Below are 22,735 nucleotides of genomic sequence, written 5' to 3' on the forward strand. Positions count from 1 at the left end.
CGATCCCTGCCCCCAGAGGATACCACATGCCATGGGGCAACTAAGCCTGTGTTCCACAACTATTGAGCCTGTACTCTACACCACCACAAAGAGAAGCCCGTGCACCACAACAAAGAGTAGCCCTCTTATCCGTGATTATAGAATGCCTGTGCAGCAATAAAGATCCAGCACAGTCAGAAGGAAAGAAAAGTAGCAGCAATAATAATGTTTGGACTTTTGTTTTCATCAGTGGTTTCATTTTACAGGACACTTTTTTTTTTAATTTGCTGAAACCATAGATTCTAAGTTGCTCTGTCAAAGTAATCACTAGAAAAATAAGATATTCTTAGCATATAAACTTTAGGAAATTTCTCCTATTACTCTTCTCCATTTAATGCACTATATGTTGTTTTCAAGAAAGAATCTGCCTGCAATGTAGGAGACCCAGGTTCGATCCCTGGGTCAGAAAGATCCCCTGGAGAAAGAAATGGATACCCAATCCAGTATTCTTGCCTGAAGAATCCCATGGACAGAGGAGACTGGTGGGCTACAGTCCATGGGGTCGCAAGAGTTGGACACTACGGAGAGACTAACCACCACCACCATGTTGATTTCAAGCACATCACAAGATGAACATAACCACTGGCAGATTTGTTTCTGCACAAATCTGTGTTCTTTCTAGCTACCGAAAAACTCAGAGACCAAGCAGGGAAAGGAATTGTTTGAATGGCAGGTACTGCATAAGACTTAGATTTGGTTACAGTATAAGTTTAGCATAATACATTATAAAGTGATGGTCTGGATGGACTTCAGAGCTTGATGAACTTTGGTGAATAAGTTAACTTTGAGGTGTTTTTGTTTTTTTTTTTCTCTCTGATTTAAGGAATGTTGCTCACTGTACCCTTCCTTTCCTCCTCCATATTTTTAGATTAATATGCTTTCTAGGGAAGCAAAATACACTGGGATTACATACCTACATCCAGTAAGAAGTCTGACTCTCCTGAGACCACCACGGGCTGATGGATGTCCAGCTGGCTCCAGATGTCCCAGCCTTCATAGACTGGGCACCTGACAGGAGAGTGAGGAACCCAGCAGACAGCCAGAACAGACACTCCAGCTGTGTGTCCCTGCACGAACCATGTCCAGTTGCTAGATCCACTCTAAATGAGGCCCGAACTGTTCCAGGTCAGAGAGGAGTGGTCCCCACTGTGCCCTGCCCGTGGGGACCCACAAAATTGTGAGCATTAGAAAATGACTATTTTTTAAATAGATTTTTATTGGAGTACAGTTGCTTTACAGTTATGTTAGTTTCTGCTGCACAGCAAAGTAAATCAGTTATATGCATACATATATCCCCTCATTTTTGGACTGCCTTCCCATTTAGGTCACCACAGAGCACTGAGTAGATTTCCCTGTGCTATACAGTAGGTTCTCATTAGTTATCTATTTTATACATAGTAGTGTATATATGTCTGTCCCAATCTCCCAATCCATCCCACCACCTCCCCTTCCCCCTTGGTGTCCCTACATTTGTTCTCTATATCTGTATCTCTATTTTCACCTTGTAAGTATAGTCATCTATACCATTAAAAATGACTATTGTTTTTAAAAAATGCTGTAGAGGAACAGAAACTAGAAGCAGAGGCCCAAAAAAAAAAAAATAGAGAAGGCTGAAAAGTAAAGAATAATTGTATCAGTTCTCAAACTGTGATTGCTGGTACTCTCAGTCCAACTCTTCCATTTTTCCAACTTTTATCATTCATTTATTCATTCAAGAAAAAACATATTGAGACTGTTGCAAGCCAGGCATTATACTTTGTGCTGGGGATACCAAAAAGCTGAATAAAATAGCTCAGTCCTCAGGGGAATGGCTAGTTTAACGAGGGTGTCAAGCAATTACCATACTACGGGATACAAGGCTGCTTTAGAGAAGGAACTGATTGCACTGAAGATGCAGAGTTTTGTATCTTTAAGAGTCAGAGAGCACTGCAGAGGAGGTTCTGCTTGAGATAAGCCTCAGAAGAATGAGTAGAGGTTTACCAGATGGCCAAGGTGGGACTGGGCAAATTCTATGACTACAAAGAGCAGTGGATTCATTTTTTGGACAGTAGCTTCAGCTGCTCCTGTGGTCTTGATTTTTCCTTGCCTCTCCTGGGCAAAGCATTGATTGCATAACCAGAGTATTACTTTCAGATGAGTATTTGATTTTATCTGCATGGTAAGTATGACTGGAAAAACACAGCTCATGGGGTATATGGCCTTACTCAACCTAGGCTTGTCAAACAAATGCCCTACATAAGCTAAACTTACTCACCAGAGGGGACAAGGCTTTAGCCGCCCTCTGCACCCCCACCCCCAATGTAACCTGTGTTATTGTTGTTTTTTTTTTCCAAGTGTGCTGTCTATTCAAATCTGACTTGTAAGACAAGTTCCCTGGCCCCTACCTCCTTCCAGTTTGCTGTCTTAATCCCTTTTGATAGAAAAGTTCTAGAAGTACTTCAGGGTGAATGCCATGCTATGAGGATAAAAAGTGATTATATGAGAAAAATTTCATGTCCTAAAAATCCATGAGCTTTGTTTCTAGCAGACAAACTTGGTGAAAAAGACATCTTCAAACTTTTCCCTACTGCAGAGTTTAACGAAACTCCTTTCTCTGCAGTGTTTCTAACACCAACTTTGTTTCAGGAGGCTGTTGTCAAAAAGGCTAGGAAAAACTGAGGGGAACATGGTGAACCACTGCAAGAAAATGGTTCTAACTTCAATAAGGCAACTTGGCCAAGAATTCCATTTTAAGAGTATAAAATTAAATGGAAGTGCAGAGAATAAACATCTTAAATACCCTAAGATAACACACAAAGGAAACAAGTGGAAATAGTGAAATTTGGAAATGCTGGAGGGAAAGGAGCGTTGTCATGATTAAGAACAAACAACTGAAAGCATCTAATGTGTGTGTTTTTAAAAAACATTCTGCCTTGTTCTAAGTGGATTTGGCAGTGAGTTATTTCCCGGGTAAGTTATTTCCTGGGGAGGAGCTCTCTTATGAGACTAGTTAAGTATAGACCACATACTGTTACAGTCTTTGGAGCTGGGAGCAGAGCTGGCACCTGTTTTAGAAAACCAGCAGCCTGAACAAGGCACTTCCAGAAGACAACGGCTCCTCTACCTTCACTTGGAGGTGATCAGAGGAAGCACTGGTGGGCTGAGAAGGATTTTAGATTTCCTATCATACTTAGACAAATGGAACCAGAAGTAAATAAACCATTAAATGGCAGAGAAAAATAATGGCCCCAAGAAGGTAGAAGGAAATCCCTCAACTCTTCTAGAACTGCAGACTTTTCCTAGAACTTATCTGAGAAAATGCCTCAATATTTGGGATTGTAGCCACAGTGGCTTGTCCAGTGAGCATTCATTGCCCTGATGGTATGGTAAACTAACAAACAACTTTTTCATTTTTTTAGAGTATCATTTCGACTAAATTCGCATTCTCATCTCAACAGACTCACTTGGCAGAAGGAAACCTAGATGGTGTGAGAAGAGAAAGAAGGTGGGAGAACAGTTCAGAAGGAGTAGGGAAGAAAGACAGCTGGAAGAGACACAGGGTAGTTTATTACAGTATGACTCCCAGTACTGTCTAAGGCCCCACTTACTCCAAAATCTGGATTATAATGTTCTGAAGTCGGGAATGAGAGAAGTCAAGTTGTTCCACATGAAATCAGGTATAACAGTAATTCTCAACTTTTTTGTTCACATATGCCACTGAGAATATGATGATAAGGGTAGACTCTACGTCCAGAAAAAAAATGTACCTATTATACACAAAATCCTCTTCTGTAAGACCAACTAGTTGTAATACTCAGGATGGAATCCAATTACTCACAACATACATATAATATATAATCCTGTTTACTTGACCATTGTAGACTCTTTCTTGCATCTGACCTAGTTTCATTCTAGTTTTTCTTTCTTGACTTTTTTTTTTGTCCTTTTAGCTTAAGAAAAGATCATTACAGAACTCCTTGTATAACTTTTTCAAATATGTTTACAAAAGGCTATGAAATTTTATCATGATCATTCTTGCTTTAAGTTGAAATTTCTCTAATCTTTCCTTACAGATTGTTCCTTACAGAGTGCTTTCAATATCCAGTTTCAATGCTGAGTTCTCCCTTCTGCATTAGTTACTCAGCTATATAATTATATTTTCTGAGCCTCCCTTGCAGCTATGTATGGCCATGGGACTAAGCTTTAAGCCAATGATATGTAAGCACTGTGCTATGTGGATTTCTGAAAAAATCTGCCTTCTCTTTCTCCACCCTACTGTAGAATGCAGACACAATAGCTGGAGATAAATAGACATCCTGGGCCATGAGATTGAGGGGTGATGGATAAGACTGGTTTGTGGACTCCCTTATTAGAAGATAAATTTCATGAGAACAGGGACCTTGTTTTTCTTGGTCAAAGCAACCTAAACCTGAACCTAAAAAGTGTGGCCTATAGTAAGGGCTCAGGAGCGCGCATGCTATCTCTTCAATTGTATCTCACTCTGTGGGACCATATGGACTGTAGCCCGCCAGGCTCCTCTGGCCACAGGACTCTCCAGGCAAGAATACTGGAGTGAGTTGCCATGCCCTCCTCCAGGGTATCTTCCTGACCCAGGGATTGAACCTGCATCTCCTGCATTGGCAGGCAGGTTCTTTACCACTAGCGCAGCCTGGGAAGCCCAAGAGTTCAGATGCTGTGCTTAATTGCTCAGTCGTGCCTGACTCTGAGACTCCATGGACTATAGGCATGCCAGGCTCTTCTGTCCACGGGGATTCTCCAGGCAAGAATACTGGAATGGGTTCTTTGCCCCAATTCAGGGATCAAACCCAGGTCTCCCACACAGCAGGCAGATTTTTTACCTTCTGAGTCATCAGGGTATTGAACAGCCATTAAATGAATAAGTTGAATTAATGAATGCGTTTACTCCAGATCCATGTAAAACAGGGAATGTTCACACATCAGTTGGCATACGCAAATGTCAGGTTCTATCACAGAATCAAACTCTAGCTGAATTCAGACGTCATGACTCCCCTGCTTCCCTTTTCTCTCCCAGATTTGCCATGGTCCTAGAAGGATAAGGTTTTTTCTCACTGCCCTCCAATGTTCTTTTAAAACAAAATATTCTCAAATCTATTAATACTTTAACAATGGTGCTTCTGAATATTTTTTCTGCTTAGCAATTTTAAAATTCCTTAATTTTCAAGGTCATGCATATCTATTTTTGTATGTGCCTGATGTTAAATGCAGGCACTATTTTGAAACTTAATCTTGGGCGTTGTCTCAAGTCTATAAGAATCTTCCAAAATGGTAGCTGATGACATTCCTAGGACTTCAGACAACATTATTATTGTCATGGAATGTAGTCACTAGGTCCCAAGGATTTAAAGAGATGTTGTTCACGGAGGCTGAACTTCCTTGAATCCTTTCCCATTCTGCCATGGTTTCCCACATTTCAATATATTGCCTGTTTTTGTATCCAAACCTTACTTATATCTTTTAAACAATTAAATTAAAAATTAATTATCTTTGCTTCCTTGATTTTTGAGGTGACCTTTCCATCCTGGTATTCTTGTAACAAAGGAGAATACTCCCTCTGAGTTTCTTTTTCCTTTTCTTTTGGTCTCATGTGTGATTAAAGGGTTTGTAAAAGTTCACATGTTTTGCAATTACACGTCATTTCTTAATTTTTTAAACTCTTCCCCCTTCAAAGTTGTTGCTATTTCTTTTTACTATTTGGAGGAACAAATGTTTCCATCATCCACTTTTGTGACATACCTGTTTTATACCTGAGCTCCTTGGATTTTTGCTCAAATTTATTTTCAACTTTTCCAATTTTGAGGGAAGCTATCATTTGCTTTTTATTAGGTATATCAAGCTTTTCTAATGTTTAAACTTCTTTACACATTATCCTCGCTTTCCTGGAGTAGCTTTCCAAACAGAAGCCTATTATAACAGAGAAAAATAGAGCTCTTTTTTTTGTGTCATCAGATGAGCTCTTCCTAAACCTCTTATCTATCAGAAATGTCTCTATTCTGACAGACCCAGAATAGGCGTCTGCCACCCAGGTCCTGTTTCCTTCCTTGCTTTTCTCTCAATCCAAAGCTAACCTATGCCTGCCCTGGAGTACATACACTTCTGCCTTCTTGAGGACCTTGCTCTGTCAATTTTCCCATCTCCTCTTACCTCAAACTCCAAACTTTTTTCTCCATCGGCTCATACCCTTTAACATATAAATATACTCACATTTTTTTCCATCTTAAAAAAAATTATTAACTGTACATTTCCTTGTAATGACTGGCATGTCTCTCTTCTCAGCCAAATGTTTGGGAAGAAAATCTTTGTCTCCACTTTATCACCTATTTCTTTCTTTTACTCACTGCTTGCCTTCCAGTTTGCACCCATCCCCAGTCATCCATGTACCAGAGTCAGTGGTATTTGTAACTTTCCTGCCCTCTGGACAACACTGGACTCTGCTTCAGTTCAGTTCAGTTCAGTTCAGTCACTCAGTCGTGTCCGACTCTTTGGGACCCCAGGAATTGCAGCACGCCAGGCCTCCCTGTCCATTACCAACTCCCGGAGTTCACTCAGACTCACGTCCATCGAGTCAGTGATGCCATCCAGCCATCTCATCCTCTGTCGTCCCTTTCTCCTTCTGCCCCCAATCCCTCCCAGCATCAGAGTCTTTTCCAATGAGTCAACTCTTTGCATGAGGACTCTGTTTAGGAAATTACAAATAGAGCTTCTACTGGCCAGGTACTGTGCTGGGTGCTCTGTTTCAGAAAAGAGAAGCAGATGTGATTTCTACCCTCATGGAATTCAGCTGATCAGCCATTTCTGATTAATACACAGGTCCCTTGATTTCCACTACTCCCTTTGTCAGGTTTACTTTAATGCTATTTAAATTTCCCTATTTTTGAAGTTCCCTCTCTCTCTCTCCCTCCCTCCTTCCCTCCTTCCTTTCCTTATTATACACGTCTTCTCAAGGCAATCACTTCTACACCCACAGCTTCAACTACTTTGTACTCCAATGACAATTTTAATATTGTTCTCATTTAACAGTTTTATTTTACATAGGACGTGTCATTTACTAAAACCATAGATTCCAAGTTGCTCCATGAAAAATATTATAGTCTTAACTGTCAGCATTAGGGGATTTCCCAATTACATTTTAAAATGGATTTAGTATGTGTTATTTTCAAAAACATAAGATGGGATATCACAAAATGGACTTAACCTGCAGAAGTTTACATTGAAGTTTCAACCTGAGAGCTCTACTTCCATGCTCCATTAACAGAGCCCCAAATGATCTTCCTCCTCAAACCTCTTCCTCTTTCTGCACTGTCTAGGAAAAAGTCACTGTGCTTTTCCTAGTTCCCTAAGTCAGAACCCTAGCAGCCATTTTTGCCTCTCTTTTTCCCCTCTTGCTCCATATCTGGTCACCAAATGACCTCAAATCCTTTTCCACCGCACCAGTCTCTGCCACTGCATTTAGCTTGAACTCTCACTCCCCTCTTAGATGAATATAAAGTCTCTTAATCGGTCTCGTTTCTTCCATCAATCCTCTATATTGTCCAGAGTGACCTCACTAGAAACCATCTGATTGTGACTCCTTAACGTTTTTTTGGGCTCCAGAATCACCGCAGATGGTGACTGCAGCCATGAAATTAAAAGACGCTTGCTCCTTGGAAGAAAAGTTATGACCAACCTAGATAGCATATTCAAAAGCAGAGACATTGCTTTTCCGACTAAGGTCCGTCTAGTCAAGGCTATGGTTTTTCCTGTGGTCATGTATGGATGTTGGAGTTGGACTGTGAAGAAGGCTGAGCGCCTAAGAATTGATGCTTTTGAACTGTGGTGCTGGAGAAGACTCTTGAGAGTCCCTTGGACTGCAAGGAGTTCCAACCAGTCCATTCTGAAGGAGATCAGCCCTGGGATTTCTTTGGAAGGAATGATGCTGAAGCTGAAACTCCAGTGCTTTGGCCACCTCATGCGAAGAGTTGACTCATTGGAAAAGACTCTGATGCTGGGAGGGATTGGGGGCAGTAGGAGAAGGGGACGACCGAGGATGGGAGGGCTGGATGGCATCACGGACTCGATGGACATGAGTCTGAGTGAACTCCGGGAGTTGGTGATGGACAGGGAGGCCTGGCGTGCTGCGATTCATGGAGTCGCAAAGAGTCGGACACGACTAGAGAGACTGAACTGAACTGAACGTCACAACATTCAAAGGCTTTCCTGTTTCTGGGGGGAAAAAATCAAGCTCTTTACCCCAGAACCTACTTTGGGGTTAGATAGATCTAGGTTTGAATTTCAGGTTCAAGTACTTGGCAGCAGTGTGACTGACCTCAGACAACTGGACTTTCTAAGCCTTTATTTTCTCTTGTGCCTGACTGAGCTCATCGAGGGCAGGGCTATTGCAGGAACACAGTGCCTAGAAAGTAGGAGGGACTAACCAACGTTGAAAGAAGGGAAAGTATTTTTAAATCCACTTCAAAAAATTGTTCTCCCTTAGAGAAAATCCCTTGCCACTTCCAATCAAATTTGACTTCTACCTTTATTTTCTGATAATCACAATAAGGTGCTTTTGGGGATCCACACAATCGGAAACCAAATCCTGGCCATACCCCTGAGCAATCATGTGACCTTGGGAGCATATCTTTACCATCATCTACATTAAATCAAAACCGTGGTACTTCACTTTGTGACTCTCAGTTTTGTATGAGAAAAATCGTGCTTTGTGCTTTATGTTACACATAAAGTAGGGTTAAAGTAGGGAAACCTGGAGACTCGTGTCGTGGAAGAGAGAAACAGCGAGAAAATCGAGTTGCTGAATCCCAGCGTTTCAGAGTTGGGAGGGAGGAGTTCGGTCCCTAATTTACCGATGAGGAAGTGGAGGGGTGACGTGTCCTCAAGTCTCATTCAAGACACGGACACAGAGGGGTTGCTCTGGTTAAACTGAAGGCGGAAACTAACACTCTTTCGAAGTCAGTTCGAGAGGAGCATTTAGTTACAAAAAACTCAACGATTCGGGTGTAACTAAGTTCGTTGAGCAATGCATCAAATGAGTCAGCTGTCAGACCCGATGAAACCGAGTTGCTAACGGAACTGACTCTTTACTAACAAGCCTTCTCTAGAGCCCACTGACTCAGAACAGCTTCGATTCAAAACTCCCTCAACACTTCCCGAAGGACCGGAAAGCTCCGAGTGCCGCACGATGAATGGAAACGGGAGTCCAGGGCGCGCCACTCGAGGGGCGGAGCAGCGGCGGGGCGGGGGCGGGGCATTGTGAGTCACGTGCCTGCTCTCTGAGGCGGGCGTTGGGAGGAAACTTTCTGTGCGATTGGTAACTCTTAACCAGGTGACCGAAGGACGCGTTCCGGTTGGCAAGGGCCAGCCAGGCGAGCGCCTTTCAGTCGGGAGGCGGCGGCGGAAGGAGGAGGAGCTCCAACCGCGCTCTCTCCCGGCAGTGGCTGCGCGTCTCAGCGCTTGTCGGGTCCCCACCCCTTTTAAATAAGCCGGGCTGGTCGCCGCCTTCACAGACTAGTTGACTCCGGGGAGGCGGTGGCGGCGAGACAGCGGGGGTGCGGCCGGGGCCGGAGCCCTGCCCCGGGCCCGGCGGCGGGGCGGACAGGCGAGAGGCAGGCGAGGCCGCGTCTACATGCGCGGCGCAGCCCCGGCATAGCCCGGGGCTGCCCGTGCCCGCCGCGCCATTGTTGGGGGAGGGGGCGGCTTCTGAGCTCGGCGGAGTCGAGGGCCGAGCGGAGGCGACGGCAGCGAGGAGCGGAGGCGCCCCATGGGGAACACGCTGACCTGTTGCGTGTCCCCCAATGCCAGCCCCAAGTTGGGCCGGCGCGCGGGGCCGGCGGAGCCAGACTACGAGTCTGAGGTCTACGAGGCGGCGGCCGGAGACGCCGTGGCAGTAGCACCGGCGCCGGCTGCCGTGGAACCCACCGAGTTGGATTTCGGAGCGGGTGAAGGCCACCACCTGCAGCACATCAGCGACCGGGAGATGCCCGAAGGTAAGAAAGCGGCCGGCGCGCCTAGCCCCTCGCGGGGCCGGCGCCGTCTGCTCTCGGGCTTACCTCTGGCCTCCGCCGACCCCCGGGTCCCCCTGGAGGGAGCCGCCGCCTAGGGCTCCTTCCTGCCTGGAGTTGGCTTTCTCGGGGCTGGGCACCGGGGACGGAGGCTGGCCCTGCCTGGTGTCCCCACCCCTTATTCTTTCCCCGTCGCGTCCGGCCAGTCTCTCTCCCTCTTCTCTACCCGAACGCCCAATTCTTCCCCCATTCCCATTTCGCAGCCCAACCCGAGACCCTCAAGTCTGAGGCCCCTCCTGTTCGTGATTCTATTTAACATCTCATGGGACTTTGTAAAGACTTTCTGATGTATTCTCTTTTTTCTCAATGAAAACTTAAATACTTCCAACTTCGGCGATATCCATCCCTTCTCCCTATCCTTACCTATCCAGATGGTACCTAAGTGAAGGAACGAGGTAAGGATCTAGATACACTTCCACTCGTTAGGATAGTTGATATTCGGGACAATTAAGACAGATTTTAGGATTTGTTATTTAAAATCAAAACAGATCGACAGTTAGTGTGGCGTTAAGTAAAATTCTGTCTAGAGTTGTCCTGATTGAAGCGACCTTATTCTAACTGTAATCTGAACACGATAGGAAAGAAAAAGGTGAGAATGGGGCTTAAAATAACTGTAAACGGAGTGAAACGTTACTGCAACGGCTGCAGGGAATAGTTTTGTTGTTTGTTTGTTTTTACCGAAAGACTACCTCACGGAGCTCTGATTAACAGTCCCACTTTGACACAAAAATGTCTTCAGTTCCCCAGCTTTAACCACTTGCATGTTGCCTCTTCTAAGGGAGGGGTGGGGGTGGTTCCTGAGACTGTTGGTCAAAAGTTTCGAAGGAGAAAAAAGAAATTCAGACTTTTATTTGTAATACAAAGATATGGCAGATCCTGCAGAAAAGTTGTCTCCATGGCTACCTCTCCTTCCAACCCCCTCCTGCCAGTGGAATCCTATTCAACTTTCAGAATGTTCAGGTAAAATTCTGAAGACAAATGACCGGGGATGGGCGTGGGTTGTCATGGAGCAGAGGAGAGAAAATGTTTGATTTTTTTCCTCTAGAATTTTGAAACTGGACGGCTCTAGCTTTAAAAAAAAAAAAAAAAAGATTCTGAATAACACTGTGGTTCATTAATAAAGACTGTGTTCTTTAAAGTAGAAAACATTGTGTCGTGAAGATGTTAAAGCCCCATTGGCCCAATTGTTTCATTTAAATGCCAGAGAGTATTTCTTTAGAGAAATGTCTTATAGCTTTTCTGTTTAAATTTTATTTGGGTTTACTTAATTTCTTTCAAAGTTAAAATAGGTAAGCCTGTGAACTCACCCATATGATGAATATGGCTTTGTAAGTGGAAAGTACTCCCTTTTCAGATACTGTCAGATACTAGTCAGATACTGTGAAAGAATAAATTATATAAATTAATTGTAGCTTTAAAAACAAAACTTGTGCATACTTGTGAAAATTGCTCACTTTGTTGCTATAAGGTAAGCCTCTAAGTGATTTTAAAAACAGTAGTAGGCTAGTGTAGTTGGACTTTTGCATAATTCTTTTAAGATTTACAACGTATTTTCGGGTGTATTTCACTTGACCCTTCCATCTATAAATAAGACCTGTGAATATTCTCCGTGTGTTGCCAATGAAGAAGCCAAGACTTAGAGATCTGAAATAACTGTGTAACATAGCTACTGAACAGAAGAGACCAACTTCAGAGTGGTAGATACAGCAAATTCAGTTGTTGGGTGCTCAAAGAAAACTGGAACGAACTTTTTATTTTATAATTTGTCTGTAAGGCCTATCTCAACTTCAGTTTTGATTATTTCCATTTGAGTTTATTGTTCACAACTCAGAAGCAACATTTATCTCTCCATTCTGTATACATTTACTACAATGGATAGGAATAAAAGAAGTCATGAAATAGCCTAAATTTACCAGTCAGGTAAACATGTTGGTATATTTTAAAGAGTTTGTTCTGCTGACCTCGAATTGAAGCTGAGAATGCCCTGGACAGAGGGACATTCGGAGAAACTGGTAAGCAGGCAGGTAAGGTATGAAGCATTTAGTGAGGAGGAGTGCTAAGTCGGGAACTAGAAAAAGAGAGTTCAAGAGTATAGAATTTACCTTTTTGTGTTTGACATGATTGTTAAAATTTTACTTAAATTTGTCTCTTTTTTTTGGCATTCAATAAAGTGATAAGAGAAACCTCAATTTCAGCATTTGCCTATTATTAAGTTTCCATAGAAACAAGGTCAGAACACCAAATGTAAAGTGCAAGCACATTGGAAGTTTACTCTTAATGTTTTTATTTCAGACAATTTTATATCAGTTTCCCTGGAAACTGAGAAATACATTGATATAAAACATTTTGGCTTTTCTGCAGTGAAGAATTATTTGGTTACTTAGACAAAATCAAACATAAATGATGCTGTGGCTTGTTCTTCAGAAACCTTTGAGAAGAACATGATTTCTTCAAGCTGTTTCAGTTAACTCCTAAAGAACCTAGTATAAATATCAGATAGACTCAAAAGAATTTTGTTGCTACCTTGCCTTTAATAGTGTTACCTAATTAGTGTCAATAATAGAAAATAAGATGCTAAGGTCCTATTATCTGATTTTGTTATTATGCATCAGCTTTTCAAACAGCCTTTATATTCTGCCCTTAGGAATTTTGCTCATTTTCTGGTGCAAGGTGCTCTCTCAAATGATTCCTTCCTTCCATCCTCCAAGGAGTGGATAGAGAAGGAATTGACGGCGTAATGGGGGAAAAAAACCTCTGAGCAACAGGTCTTTCCTCTTTTCAGTAGCTATTTTAGACACTTTTTTTTTTTTTTTTACTGTTTTGATAACAATAAACATTTGAGGTAAAAGATTTACAAAATACTGAAAATAGTTTACTCATACTCAGAATATCGAGAATTTTTATTAATATTTTGGTGTTGATTCTTCCTGAACCTTTCGTATACATATAAACAGAACGTTGTGTTTGTTGTATGAAGTTGTTCTTTGTGTGCCACTTTGTAACTTTCTCTTGTAAAGTGAAGATGGGAAGGAAGCTCCTGGAACCACGCTGACACCTGAAGCATGCTCCAGGGTGGATTTCCATGCAGCTGCGTGTAGCTGTACAGTCTGCTTTTTACCGCCTGTTTAATGGTTGGAGCATCATTCATTTACCCACCCTTTATGGTTGTCTTTTATAATCCCATTATATTGCTTTATTCTGGGCACAGACATAAAAAGTGATGTGATGTACTTCCCTGTAGAATTCTGGTAGTACACTTTGTCTTATGACTTAATTCATAGGGTGAGTCATTTTGTAGTTAAGGTATTTTAACATTAAATGTTCTTTCTCCAAATTAAAGTTCCCGTTGATTTTTCACTGAACAGTAGATTTCCTCTCAGATTTTTGAGGTTCTTGGTAACCTGTCGGTGTCTTTGATTCTGAGTAACTAAACTACCCCTCTAAGAGATCTGAAATTAATGCTGGTCTTAGGTGAAAGACACATCAAAGGACAGCATTAGAAGGTATCTTAGATGATGAAGGAAAATTGGGAGAAGCATAAATGATCTGGGGTACATTGAAATGGATGATTATTGGGCACCATTTAGGGGCAGGACAAACAGAGGTTATACAGACAAAACCCAAAACCTAAATCTGGTCTTTACTTCCTAGAGGTACCTGGGGGCTGATGACACAGGTATAATGTTAAGTAGCGAGACACTGAGAAGAAAAAAAATGATGATCATGGACTGGGGAGGAGGGCAGTGTTACTGGGGGTGGTTTCCTTAAGTGACCAGTGAGCATCCTAGGAGTGAGGGGGAGCCATGTGAGGTCCTCAGAAGGGAATGTGCTTGGTGTAGGCAGAGGACAGAAAGAGGGTGGCTGGCTGAGTGAAAAAGAATGCCAGGAGGAATATCGGGGGATTAAGGCCTTATGTGTCTAGTAGGCCTTGACAAGAAAAAATACAGATTTTAGTCTAATTGTAATGGGAAACCATTGAAAGGTTATATGCAAGGGAATGATAATTCTTAAAGAAGGGGAAGGTGGTGTGGGGAGGGGGGCAGGAGAGCAGACCAACTACTCTAATGTGGGCAGGGGTAAAATGAAGCAGGGAGACCAACTAGGAGGCTGGTGCAGCGCTCAGCTGAGAGCCAACAGTGGTTTGAACAAAAAATCAATAAGGGCCTAAAATAGGCTGACTTGAAGAAACTGAGTGAATCTAAAAGTAGGCTAACAACAATATGAATGGGACAAGTCACAGAAAAAGAAATGCAGATGGCTTTTAAACATATCCTCACACATACGAGACATGAAAATACAACTACTGTAGCTTCTATTGGGAGAAAATTCAGAAACTTGGCACTGCATTCTTTGGTGACAATGAAGAAAGTTACATTCATATATTGCTGGTAGAAATGGGAAATCGGTCAACCCTTTGAAGGGGAAGTTGGCACAGTCTCACTTAATCCAGAGATCCTACTAAAGGAATTTATTCTGAAGGTATAGTCAGCATATGTTACATTATCTTCAGGAGCAAAATACTGGAAATAATTCAGATGTCCAGTAAGGGACTGGTAAACTAGCACATCCAGACAGTGAAGAATTAGAGAGCTGTGAAAGAGCTCTCTCCACTGTTAATGACTTCATCTCCAGGGGATGTTAATCTGAAAAAAAAAATGGGGAGAGAATATACACTAATCTCCATGACAGAAGCAGGAGAAATGATATGTATTTGCTTATTAAAGAAGAAAAAGGAAGAACACTAGGAGAAATGCCTCCCCTTGTGTACTCTTATCCTCTTTCCTTTAGTGGGTAGCCTGACTCAATGACTTGTGTTTGCACAAACTCAGACTCATGTAGGACTGGGAAGCTTGCTGCAGTCCATGGAGTTGCAAAGAGTCAGACACAACTTAGTGACTGAACAACAACAAAGCACTGTTTATTTGAGATACTATTTGGCTGAGGGTGATGAGTGGAGATAAATTTTCCTGTGAGATGCTAAATGTTCACTTTTGGCTTTTAGTTAATTTGTGAAAGCTTTGATGTGTCATTTATTATGCTTCATATGTGTATCCCCCTCATGGATCGCAGCCTTGTCATGGCAAAGGGGCTTATGTAACTCAGTGAAGCTATGGTGTATACATTGCTCTTGAATTTCATTTGATTCTCATCATGTTCTGAGTTAGGCAGTGTAGAGATTCTTCTCTGAGGTTCAGAGTTGTCCAAGGTTTTATTCATTTTTAAAAACTTGATAGATGAGGACTGTAAATTCCAAATACATGATATATAGGAACAGAATTTATTGATGTCATTTTGTGCTCTGCTTTGAAATACTACCTTTTTTCTCACCCCTTTTTAAAAAATTGTTTATTTTTAGGGTATTAAAGTAATACAACTTTAAGAGTTAAAACAGTAACATTGCATAATGTGAAATGAAATCACCGTAGCTTGCAACCCAGAAAGGTTCTTAAAAGTCCAAGAAGCCTAAGTACTCTTTAGAAATACATAAAACCAGGTATACTTACCTGTGTATCATCTCTTGGTCATGATTATTACAACATTGATTGAGGATTAAGGTAAGGCAGGACTGAGAACCAAGTTAGAGGCAAGTTCAGAAGGAGTTTAGAAGGCAGAGTGGTCAGAAGCTAGGGAAGCAGGAGCAGTAGAGGGGCTTGCAGGAGCATGCTGTGTGCGCTCTGGTGAGACAGCCTAGTGCAGCAGCGGCCGGCAAGAACCAGTTGGCTAGGGTGGAAAGTGTGGACTCGGATGAAACGCCGGATGATCGTAAGACATGAAATGTATTATTAGCCATAAAACTAGTATATTATACTACTAGGGGTTCAGTAAATGGAAGAAACCTTTAAGTAAACTGGAGCCCAGAATTTGGCCCAGAAAATGCTGACAATCCTGTTTAATTGCAATATAGTAAGTGAAGATAGCATATTAAAAAGCATGAAATAAAAAGCAACCTAGACAGCATATTAAAAAGCAAAGACGTTACTTTGCCAACAAAGGTCCGTCTAGTCAAGGCTATGGTTTTTCCAGTGGTCATGTATGGATGTGAAAGTTGAACTGTGAAGAAAGCTGAGCACCGAAGAATTGATGCTTTTGATCTGTGCTGTTGGAAAAGACTCTTGAGAGTCCCTTGGACTGCAAGGAGATCAGTCCTGGGTGTTCTTTGGAAGGACTGATACTACAGCTGAAACTCCAATACTTTGGCCACCTCATGTGAAGAGTTGACTCGTTGGAAAAGACTCTGATGCTGGGAGGGATTGGGGGCAGGAGGAGAAGGGGATGACAGAGGATGAGATGGCTGGATGGCATCACCAACTCGATGGACATGAGTTTGGGTAAACTCCGGGAGTTGGTGATGGACAGGGAGGCCTGGTGTGCTGCATTCATGGGGTCCCAAAGAGTGGAACTTGACTGAGTGACTGAACTGAACTGAACTGAAGTCAACATGTTGGCATCAGTCTTCTGTCAGATGATTTCTTGGTCACTACCCTTTCTCTGATATTTTGACAGGGAAAAATCATTTATTGACAGTTTGACAGCATAATTTTAACACTTTTAGGCTTCGGTAATGCATGTTGTTTGTTCTAAGTTGCTTTTATTTTCACATTTTTAACATCTGCAATTGAGATGGATCTCACGATTGATAGAATGTTAGATTGGAGGAAAACCAACCTAACAGGAAGGCCCTACCTTCTTCGTTCAGTGACCTGGTATTTTACAGGTTTCCTTCTGGGAGTGTTTATATTAAGACCTGAGCTTAATTTTTTTTAGTCATCCTTTTTCTTCATAAGTCTATCATGCTGTCAATTAAGTTGCAATTTAAATTGGTAATATAAAAGTGATGGGTCTTAAAATATAACTTTAATGATAACCCCTAATCATGAGCTCAAGAATATTTCTCCTGGGTTAAAACATTCTTAAAGATTGCTAAAGAAGTAGTTTTAAGAAGAATTCACATATAAAATGCACAGTAATTTCTCAAAATATCTCAACATTACTGTATGTGCTTGTGGGAGAGGGGATGAGGGGAAGGGTGCTTCCTAGTTGACAGTCTTACCTTTGTGACAGTGAAGAGTATGGTAGATTTTTTTCATCGTCTCTTTAGACTCTTGGCAAAACAGTTAATGGAGCGTGCAGAAATATTGTGTGTATGTATGAGCTTACTGTCTAATGGCTTACCTGTCAAGTCTATAAAATAGTGATGTAGTTTTCACCGGCAAAAAGTGCAAGTTGTATAGAAAATTGTTACATAGGCTGTAAACAGAAGATCAATATTTTCTGAAAACCTCATGCAAATTGGAGCTTCCGTGGTGGCTCAGATGCTAAAGCATCGCTAAAGCATCTGCCTACGATGCGGGAGACCCGGGTTCGATCCCTGGGTCGGGAAGATCCCCTGGAGAAGGAAATGGCAACCCATTCCAGTAGTTTTGCCTGGAAAGTCCCATGGACTGAGGAGCCTGGTAGGCTACAGTCCATGGGGTCGCAAAGAGTCGGACACGACTGAGCAACTTCACTTTCACTTTCATGCAAATTGACGGCAGTAGGGCCCTAATATGTTTAGTACCTATAAATGATAGGCAGCTCACCAAAGTGGAAATGACACTGATAATTATGGGAATGTGGTCAAAACTATGTAATCAAAAGAAATACAGATTAGATCTGCAGTGCTACTCCTTATTTCTGTTAGTAGGGCTTTTTCCCCCGCAACTATACAGAGCAGGCGTAGGAACTAAAACTGTCATGATTGGTAGCATTATACATTAATGTGGCCCCACCTTCTTCAGGAAGCAGTTTAGCACTGTACCTTGAGCCATGAAAATGATCCAACCTTTTGGCTTAGACATCCCACTTTTGAAGATCTTTGCTAAGGAGATAAAACCATTATTTATTTAAAAAGCTGTATAACAATAGATGAAAAGTTTTCTCATCAAAGAATAGAACGTTGTAAGTACCTAAACCCCAGCAATAAGGAATTGGCTAAGTACAGTATAGGAATAACACTTGCTGGGCTGTTGTGTATTCATTAAACAGTAAATATGCAACAGTCAGATGTAGAAGGGTTGTTAGTAACAAGAAGGCATAAATAATATACTAATTAGAGCTTTTTCTAATGTATAAGGAAAACAACTAAAGGGTTGTGAATCTGTGGGTTAATTTTTAAATAGTGTCACTTTGGCTCATGCAAATTTTTGTTCATGACATTTGTTAAAGGAATGAGCAGGTGACTTTTACCTTTCCCCACCTTCAGTGTGATCATCAGTACTGCTGGTTAACCAGGTCTCTTTCAGTTGCAAGTTTGAGAAAGTCTCAGAATAGCTTAAAAATATATATATACTGACTTTTATGTAACTGGAGTTGATAGAGTAGATTAAGCAGTACTTGACCTAGGAGCTCAGTGATCTCACAGCCTGTCTCAGTTCTGCTCTCCTCTGTCGATCTCTCCTGAAAAGCCTTTCCCCTCATGATGGCAAGAGGAGTGTCCAGCAGCTCCAGATTGGCTAAGGAGCCTAGGGTAGTGCTCTGCCTTTTTCTGCTTCTTGGGAAGTCCCGGGAAAGCTGCGATCAATCATCCAGTTCTAGGTCATGTGCCCACCCTTGAAACCTCTAGGGTAGGGTAGGGGGAGTGCCAGCTCTTTTCTGGTCACTTGGGCAAGTTTACGTTTTTCCTGCATGTTGTCATTTCTTTTACCTCAGCCTTCTTGCTTTCTGTATATAGATCCGTAGTAGCACATCATAGTATACCAGTAGCACACCCTGGTTTGGCAGGGTGTGTGTGTGTGTGTGTGTTAAAGCTTGCTTCTCTTTGATCCTGACACTTACTTTTCCTGGACTTCCATTGACTCTTGTTAAATTTTACCATGCCATAAACCCTGAAAATATGGCTACTTTGCAAGCATTTCTGCTTATTTTTTAGATTCCACCGTAGCCTGTTTACTTTCTGGTACAGATAAGTAGTCATGAATCCTTTCAGAAGCCTTAGGTCGAAAGACTCTGCCTGTTAACTTTGTGTACAACTGAAATAATTTATTTTCCCAGTGTCCCATTTTTCAAATATGTAGGGGGTAAAAAACTTTAAAATAATTTTATGGGTTTTTTATATAAAACTGTTGAATATTTTCTCCAAAAATAGCTTGATAAACTGCAAATGCAGTGAAGGAATTTTCATGAAGAACAAAGCAGTTGGTTTACCTATGTAAATTTCTAGTGCTGGCAGTAACATTAAAATTCCCATTAAACCAGGAAGTCTCAAATTACTGTTGATGCAAAATTCTTTCTTTGGGGAAGAAAAAGGTTTTAGGTAGATAACATTTGTGAAATGCTGGGTTAGACTGAATTCACTACTGGGCTGGTTAGTTTTTATTATATCAATGTATATAGTCTTTTGATTCTCAGGGATAACATGTAAATCACTTTGACCACCAAACTCACCTTTAAAAATAGGCCAATTATTATGTGGTTTGGGAAATAATGCCTTAACTATTACTCTTTAAAAATCTTGGTCCAGTTTCTTAAAAGATTGTTTAATTGGTTTGAGGTAGACTTCACTGAGTAAGTGCCCATAGGGCTTTTATGTTTGTTTTAAACAACAACCTTACTGTCCAATGTGACAGCTTGTGCTTGCTTGATATTTCTGCCTAAATAGAAGACTGTCCCACCTTGGTGCAAAGTGAACTGCCAGCAGACCCACCTTTTTTATGTAGGTATGGGCAAGTTTTTTTTCAAGCAGCCCTTTGATGTGCTCCAGGAAGTACTCTTATTGAAGCCTTCTATTAATCATGCACCATGAAGGGAAGAAGTGAGAGTTTAGCTTTGGAAATAGAGGGCAAAGTTAAAAATCACTATCCTGGAAGTGTTCCTATGGATCAGAACGTTGAACTCTTATATGTATTCCTCTTAAATCTGCTGTAATGAATAGCCCCTAGATAAACAGCTGCCAACTGTTGAGTGGAGTTAGAATTAGCCATTGGATTGTCTGAAGAACATTTGCCAAAAGCAGCTTATTTGGTTATAGCATATTTGATAGTTTGAGATGGTATCTGACAGTAATTGACTGTAGCATAACTTGCTTCTTGAGACTTCCTGAAATGTGCCAGTAATATCAGCTTAAAGAGAGGTGACTGAATTTTTAATCGATAAGTAGGAGGGGAGGCATAGATTAGGTGCAAGCTTAAAAAAAAAAAAAAAGCCTAAGACATAGCCCTGGTTTTATTCCACATGTATGGAGAATTTCTACAATTTTTCTGTTTCCCAATAGAATTTTTATATTGTTGCCTTTACTAGTTTCCTTCTTGCCATTACTAAAAGCTCTTCTTAAGGCTATTAAACGTGATTAAAATCAATGTGTAGCTGTTTTAAAAGTTATATCTTTTTCTACTCCACTAATTGTCATACCTTTCTTCTTCCTGTGCAGACTTAGCTTTGGAATCAAACCCATCTGACCACCCAAGGGCAAGCACAATTTTCCTGAGCAAATCTCAAACGGACGGTAAGATGGTGTGCCCCCCTCACCCCCCGAGAAAAAAGATTGAAAACTGTCTTTGTGTATTTTAGGAAGATACAGAAAGACACTTGGAATAGTTTAAATATTCTATTATTTCATATGTGATAATATTTTAATATTTGATGTTTTATTTTAATATGTGATGATACATGTTTCCTTTAGGTGTCACTGTTTTAATGAGGAGAAACACTTAGACCATCTGTTTATACACTCTGCTACTTCTTTATCAACACAGTCAGCTTGCCACATGATTTAGTTGTGGTCTGTTTTTCCATGCCACTTTGTCCTTTTCCTCTTGCTCCAAGAGCACATGAGTTAAAGATGAATGATAGGGTTTAGGTCACAGTTAGGTTTTCATTTAATTAAAAAAAATCAGTTGTTACGTATGGGAATCGAGTCTTGTGATTTTGGCACCATTTTGCAGTGCTCACCCAGATGAACCTCTCTCACATCCAGATTCGTGTGAATTTTTAAGTTCTTTTAAAAGTTCTTCTGAGAACTTTTAGCTCTTCAGAGTTCTCTCATCCTAATGAAGTGCTGAGCCAGGGTAATCAGAGCAACGTGCCTGCCATATGGGGTTTTCTAGAAGGTTATCCTCAGTGTGGGAAACCTTGTATAAATTTCTGGTGTCCTGCTTTAAGATAAGAATCAGAACTGGAAGTTTTTGCACCCCTGGTTGTCTTGCCTGCTTGTCTTCCTTAGTATATGTTAAATCCTAGTTTATTTGCTAAAAAGCCATACATGGTCAAGTTTTTCGGTTGTTTATGAGAGCAGGAATACAAGAAGTGAACATTCTATAATATTTGAAGTAATGCAGCACAATAAAAAATAGAGGGTTCTTTTTCTCTCTTATTTTCATTGGATTACCGGTTTTTATGGAAGGGTCTGTCTCAGGAACAGCCAGAAGGAAGAGGGCCAGGCGAGGGGGCGGGGTGCAGAGCGCTCACCACGCCCTCTCCGAGTGCACCACGTGTTCTCCTGCCTGGGGGCGCCTGCATTTTCTTAAAGTGTGTGTACTTTGTCTTGAGGCAGTTATTTCTAGTTAGGATTACTGTATTTCTCAGTCTTTTCCAGAGTCATGAGCTACTCACACTGTAGAGAGACGGTGGAGAGAGTAAAAGGAACACAACCCCATGCCCCTGTCTCCTCTGTCTAAAGGAATTCGTGCTTGTGATGCCATGGGAACAAGTGTGGCCTAAGACCCTCTTTGAGCTTATATTCTTCTGGCCTTTGTTGGAGCAAAACAGTTCTGTGTACTTTTGATGTATGTTCAGTGAGGTCAGCACACATGTTAAAGATTATAGATTGCTTTCCAGTGTGTAAAGACCCTGTATTTTTTAACTTGGGTGTTTGAGTAGGTGACAAATAAGTGGTTCAGGATGCTTCCAGAGACATGGGTGCTTGACCAGAAACTGGTTCTTAGAGTTGTCATCTGTTAATCCTGGTGACTAAAGTACATGTAGAACTAGAAAATACTACATACTGTGCAGCTGGTAAATTTTTTATTAGCTAAATATCTCACCTGGCCTAATTTACTTTGTCCTTTTCTTTTGTAAATGGAAAGTCTTTGATTTGTACCTAATACAGAGTATCTGTTAGGTCAAATAGTAAAACTGAGTTTTTAGATAACTATTTATAGGATTCATTTTGCTGGGTGATTATTTAAATTATATGTTTTGTTGGAAATTACTTTTAAAAATAGAATGAAATTTTAACTCATTGTGTATATTGGTAATCCATCAGATAACTAGTGACTTATTTTTCTATGGTATTTGTATTGGAATTCATCAGTTAATTTTTTTTATTCTTAGTGCGAGAAAAGAGGAAGAGCAACCATTTAAACCATGTAAGTAAATAGTTGAAAAGTTGAGAAATCAATAGTTAATTAAAAGCATGTCTGCCATGATTTCCTAAAAAGTATGATGGATCCAATACTGTTAGCATTGACCTCTTATTTATAAATTTTCTGACTCTCTGGTTCCTAATTATCAAGTATATTCAGAAAGGTTTTTGACTTAGTAGTTCCCCTTTTTTTTAAGGGTCCTGACATTTAAGTTAAATTTCAATAATATGGTTATAGCATAAAGATCGACGTCAAATTCTTTTGCCTTAAATTTTTCATCTTAGT

The 22,735-nt window shown here is 41.1% G+C and overlaps 1 protein-coding gene across 2 annotated transcripts in view; it reads left to right on the top strand.

The window, feature by feature from the left end:
• Positions 1-9,770: 9,770 nt before the first annotated feature.
• CCNYL1 (cyclin Y like 1) overlaps positions 9,771-22,735 on the top strand; it is a 34,254-nt gene continuing 21,289 nt past the window's right edge. For both annotated transcript variants that reach the window (XM_068967730.1, XM_068967731.1), the window contains exons 1-3: positions 9,771-10,037; positions 20,518-20,592; positions 22,419-22,453. In XM_068967730.1, coding sequence (XP_068823831.1) covers positions 9,812-10,037; positions 20,518-20,592; positions 22,419-22,453 — 336 coding nt within the window. In that variant the 5' untranslated portion in view covers positions 9,771-9,811. The remainder of the gene's footprint in view (positions 10,038-20,517; positions 20,593-22,418; positions 22,454-22,735) is intronic.

Source organism: Capricornis sumatraensis, chromosome 3, assembly GCF_032405125.1.
Source record: "Capricornis sumatraensis isolate serow.1 chromosome 3, serow.2, whole genome shotgun sequence".
Lineage (NCBI taxonomy): Eukaryota > Metazoa > Chordata > Mammalia > Artiodactyla > Bovidae > Capricornis > Capricornis sumatraensis.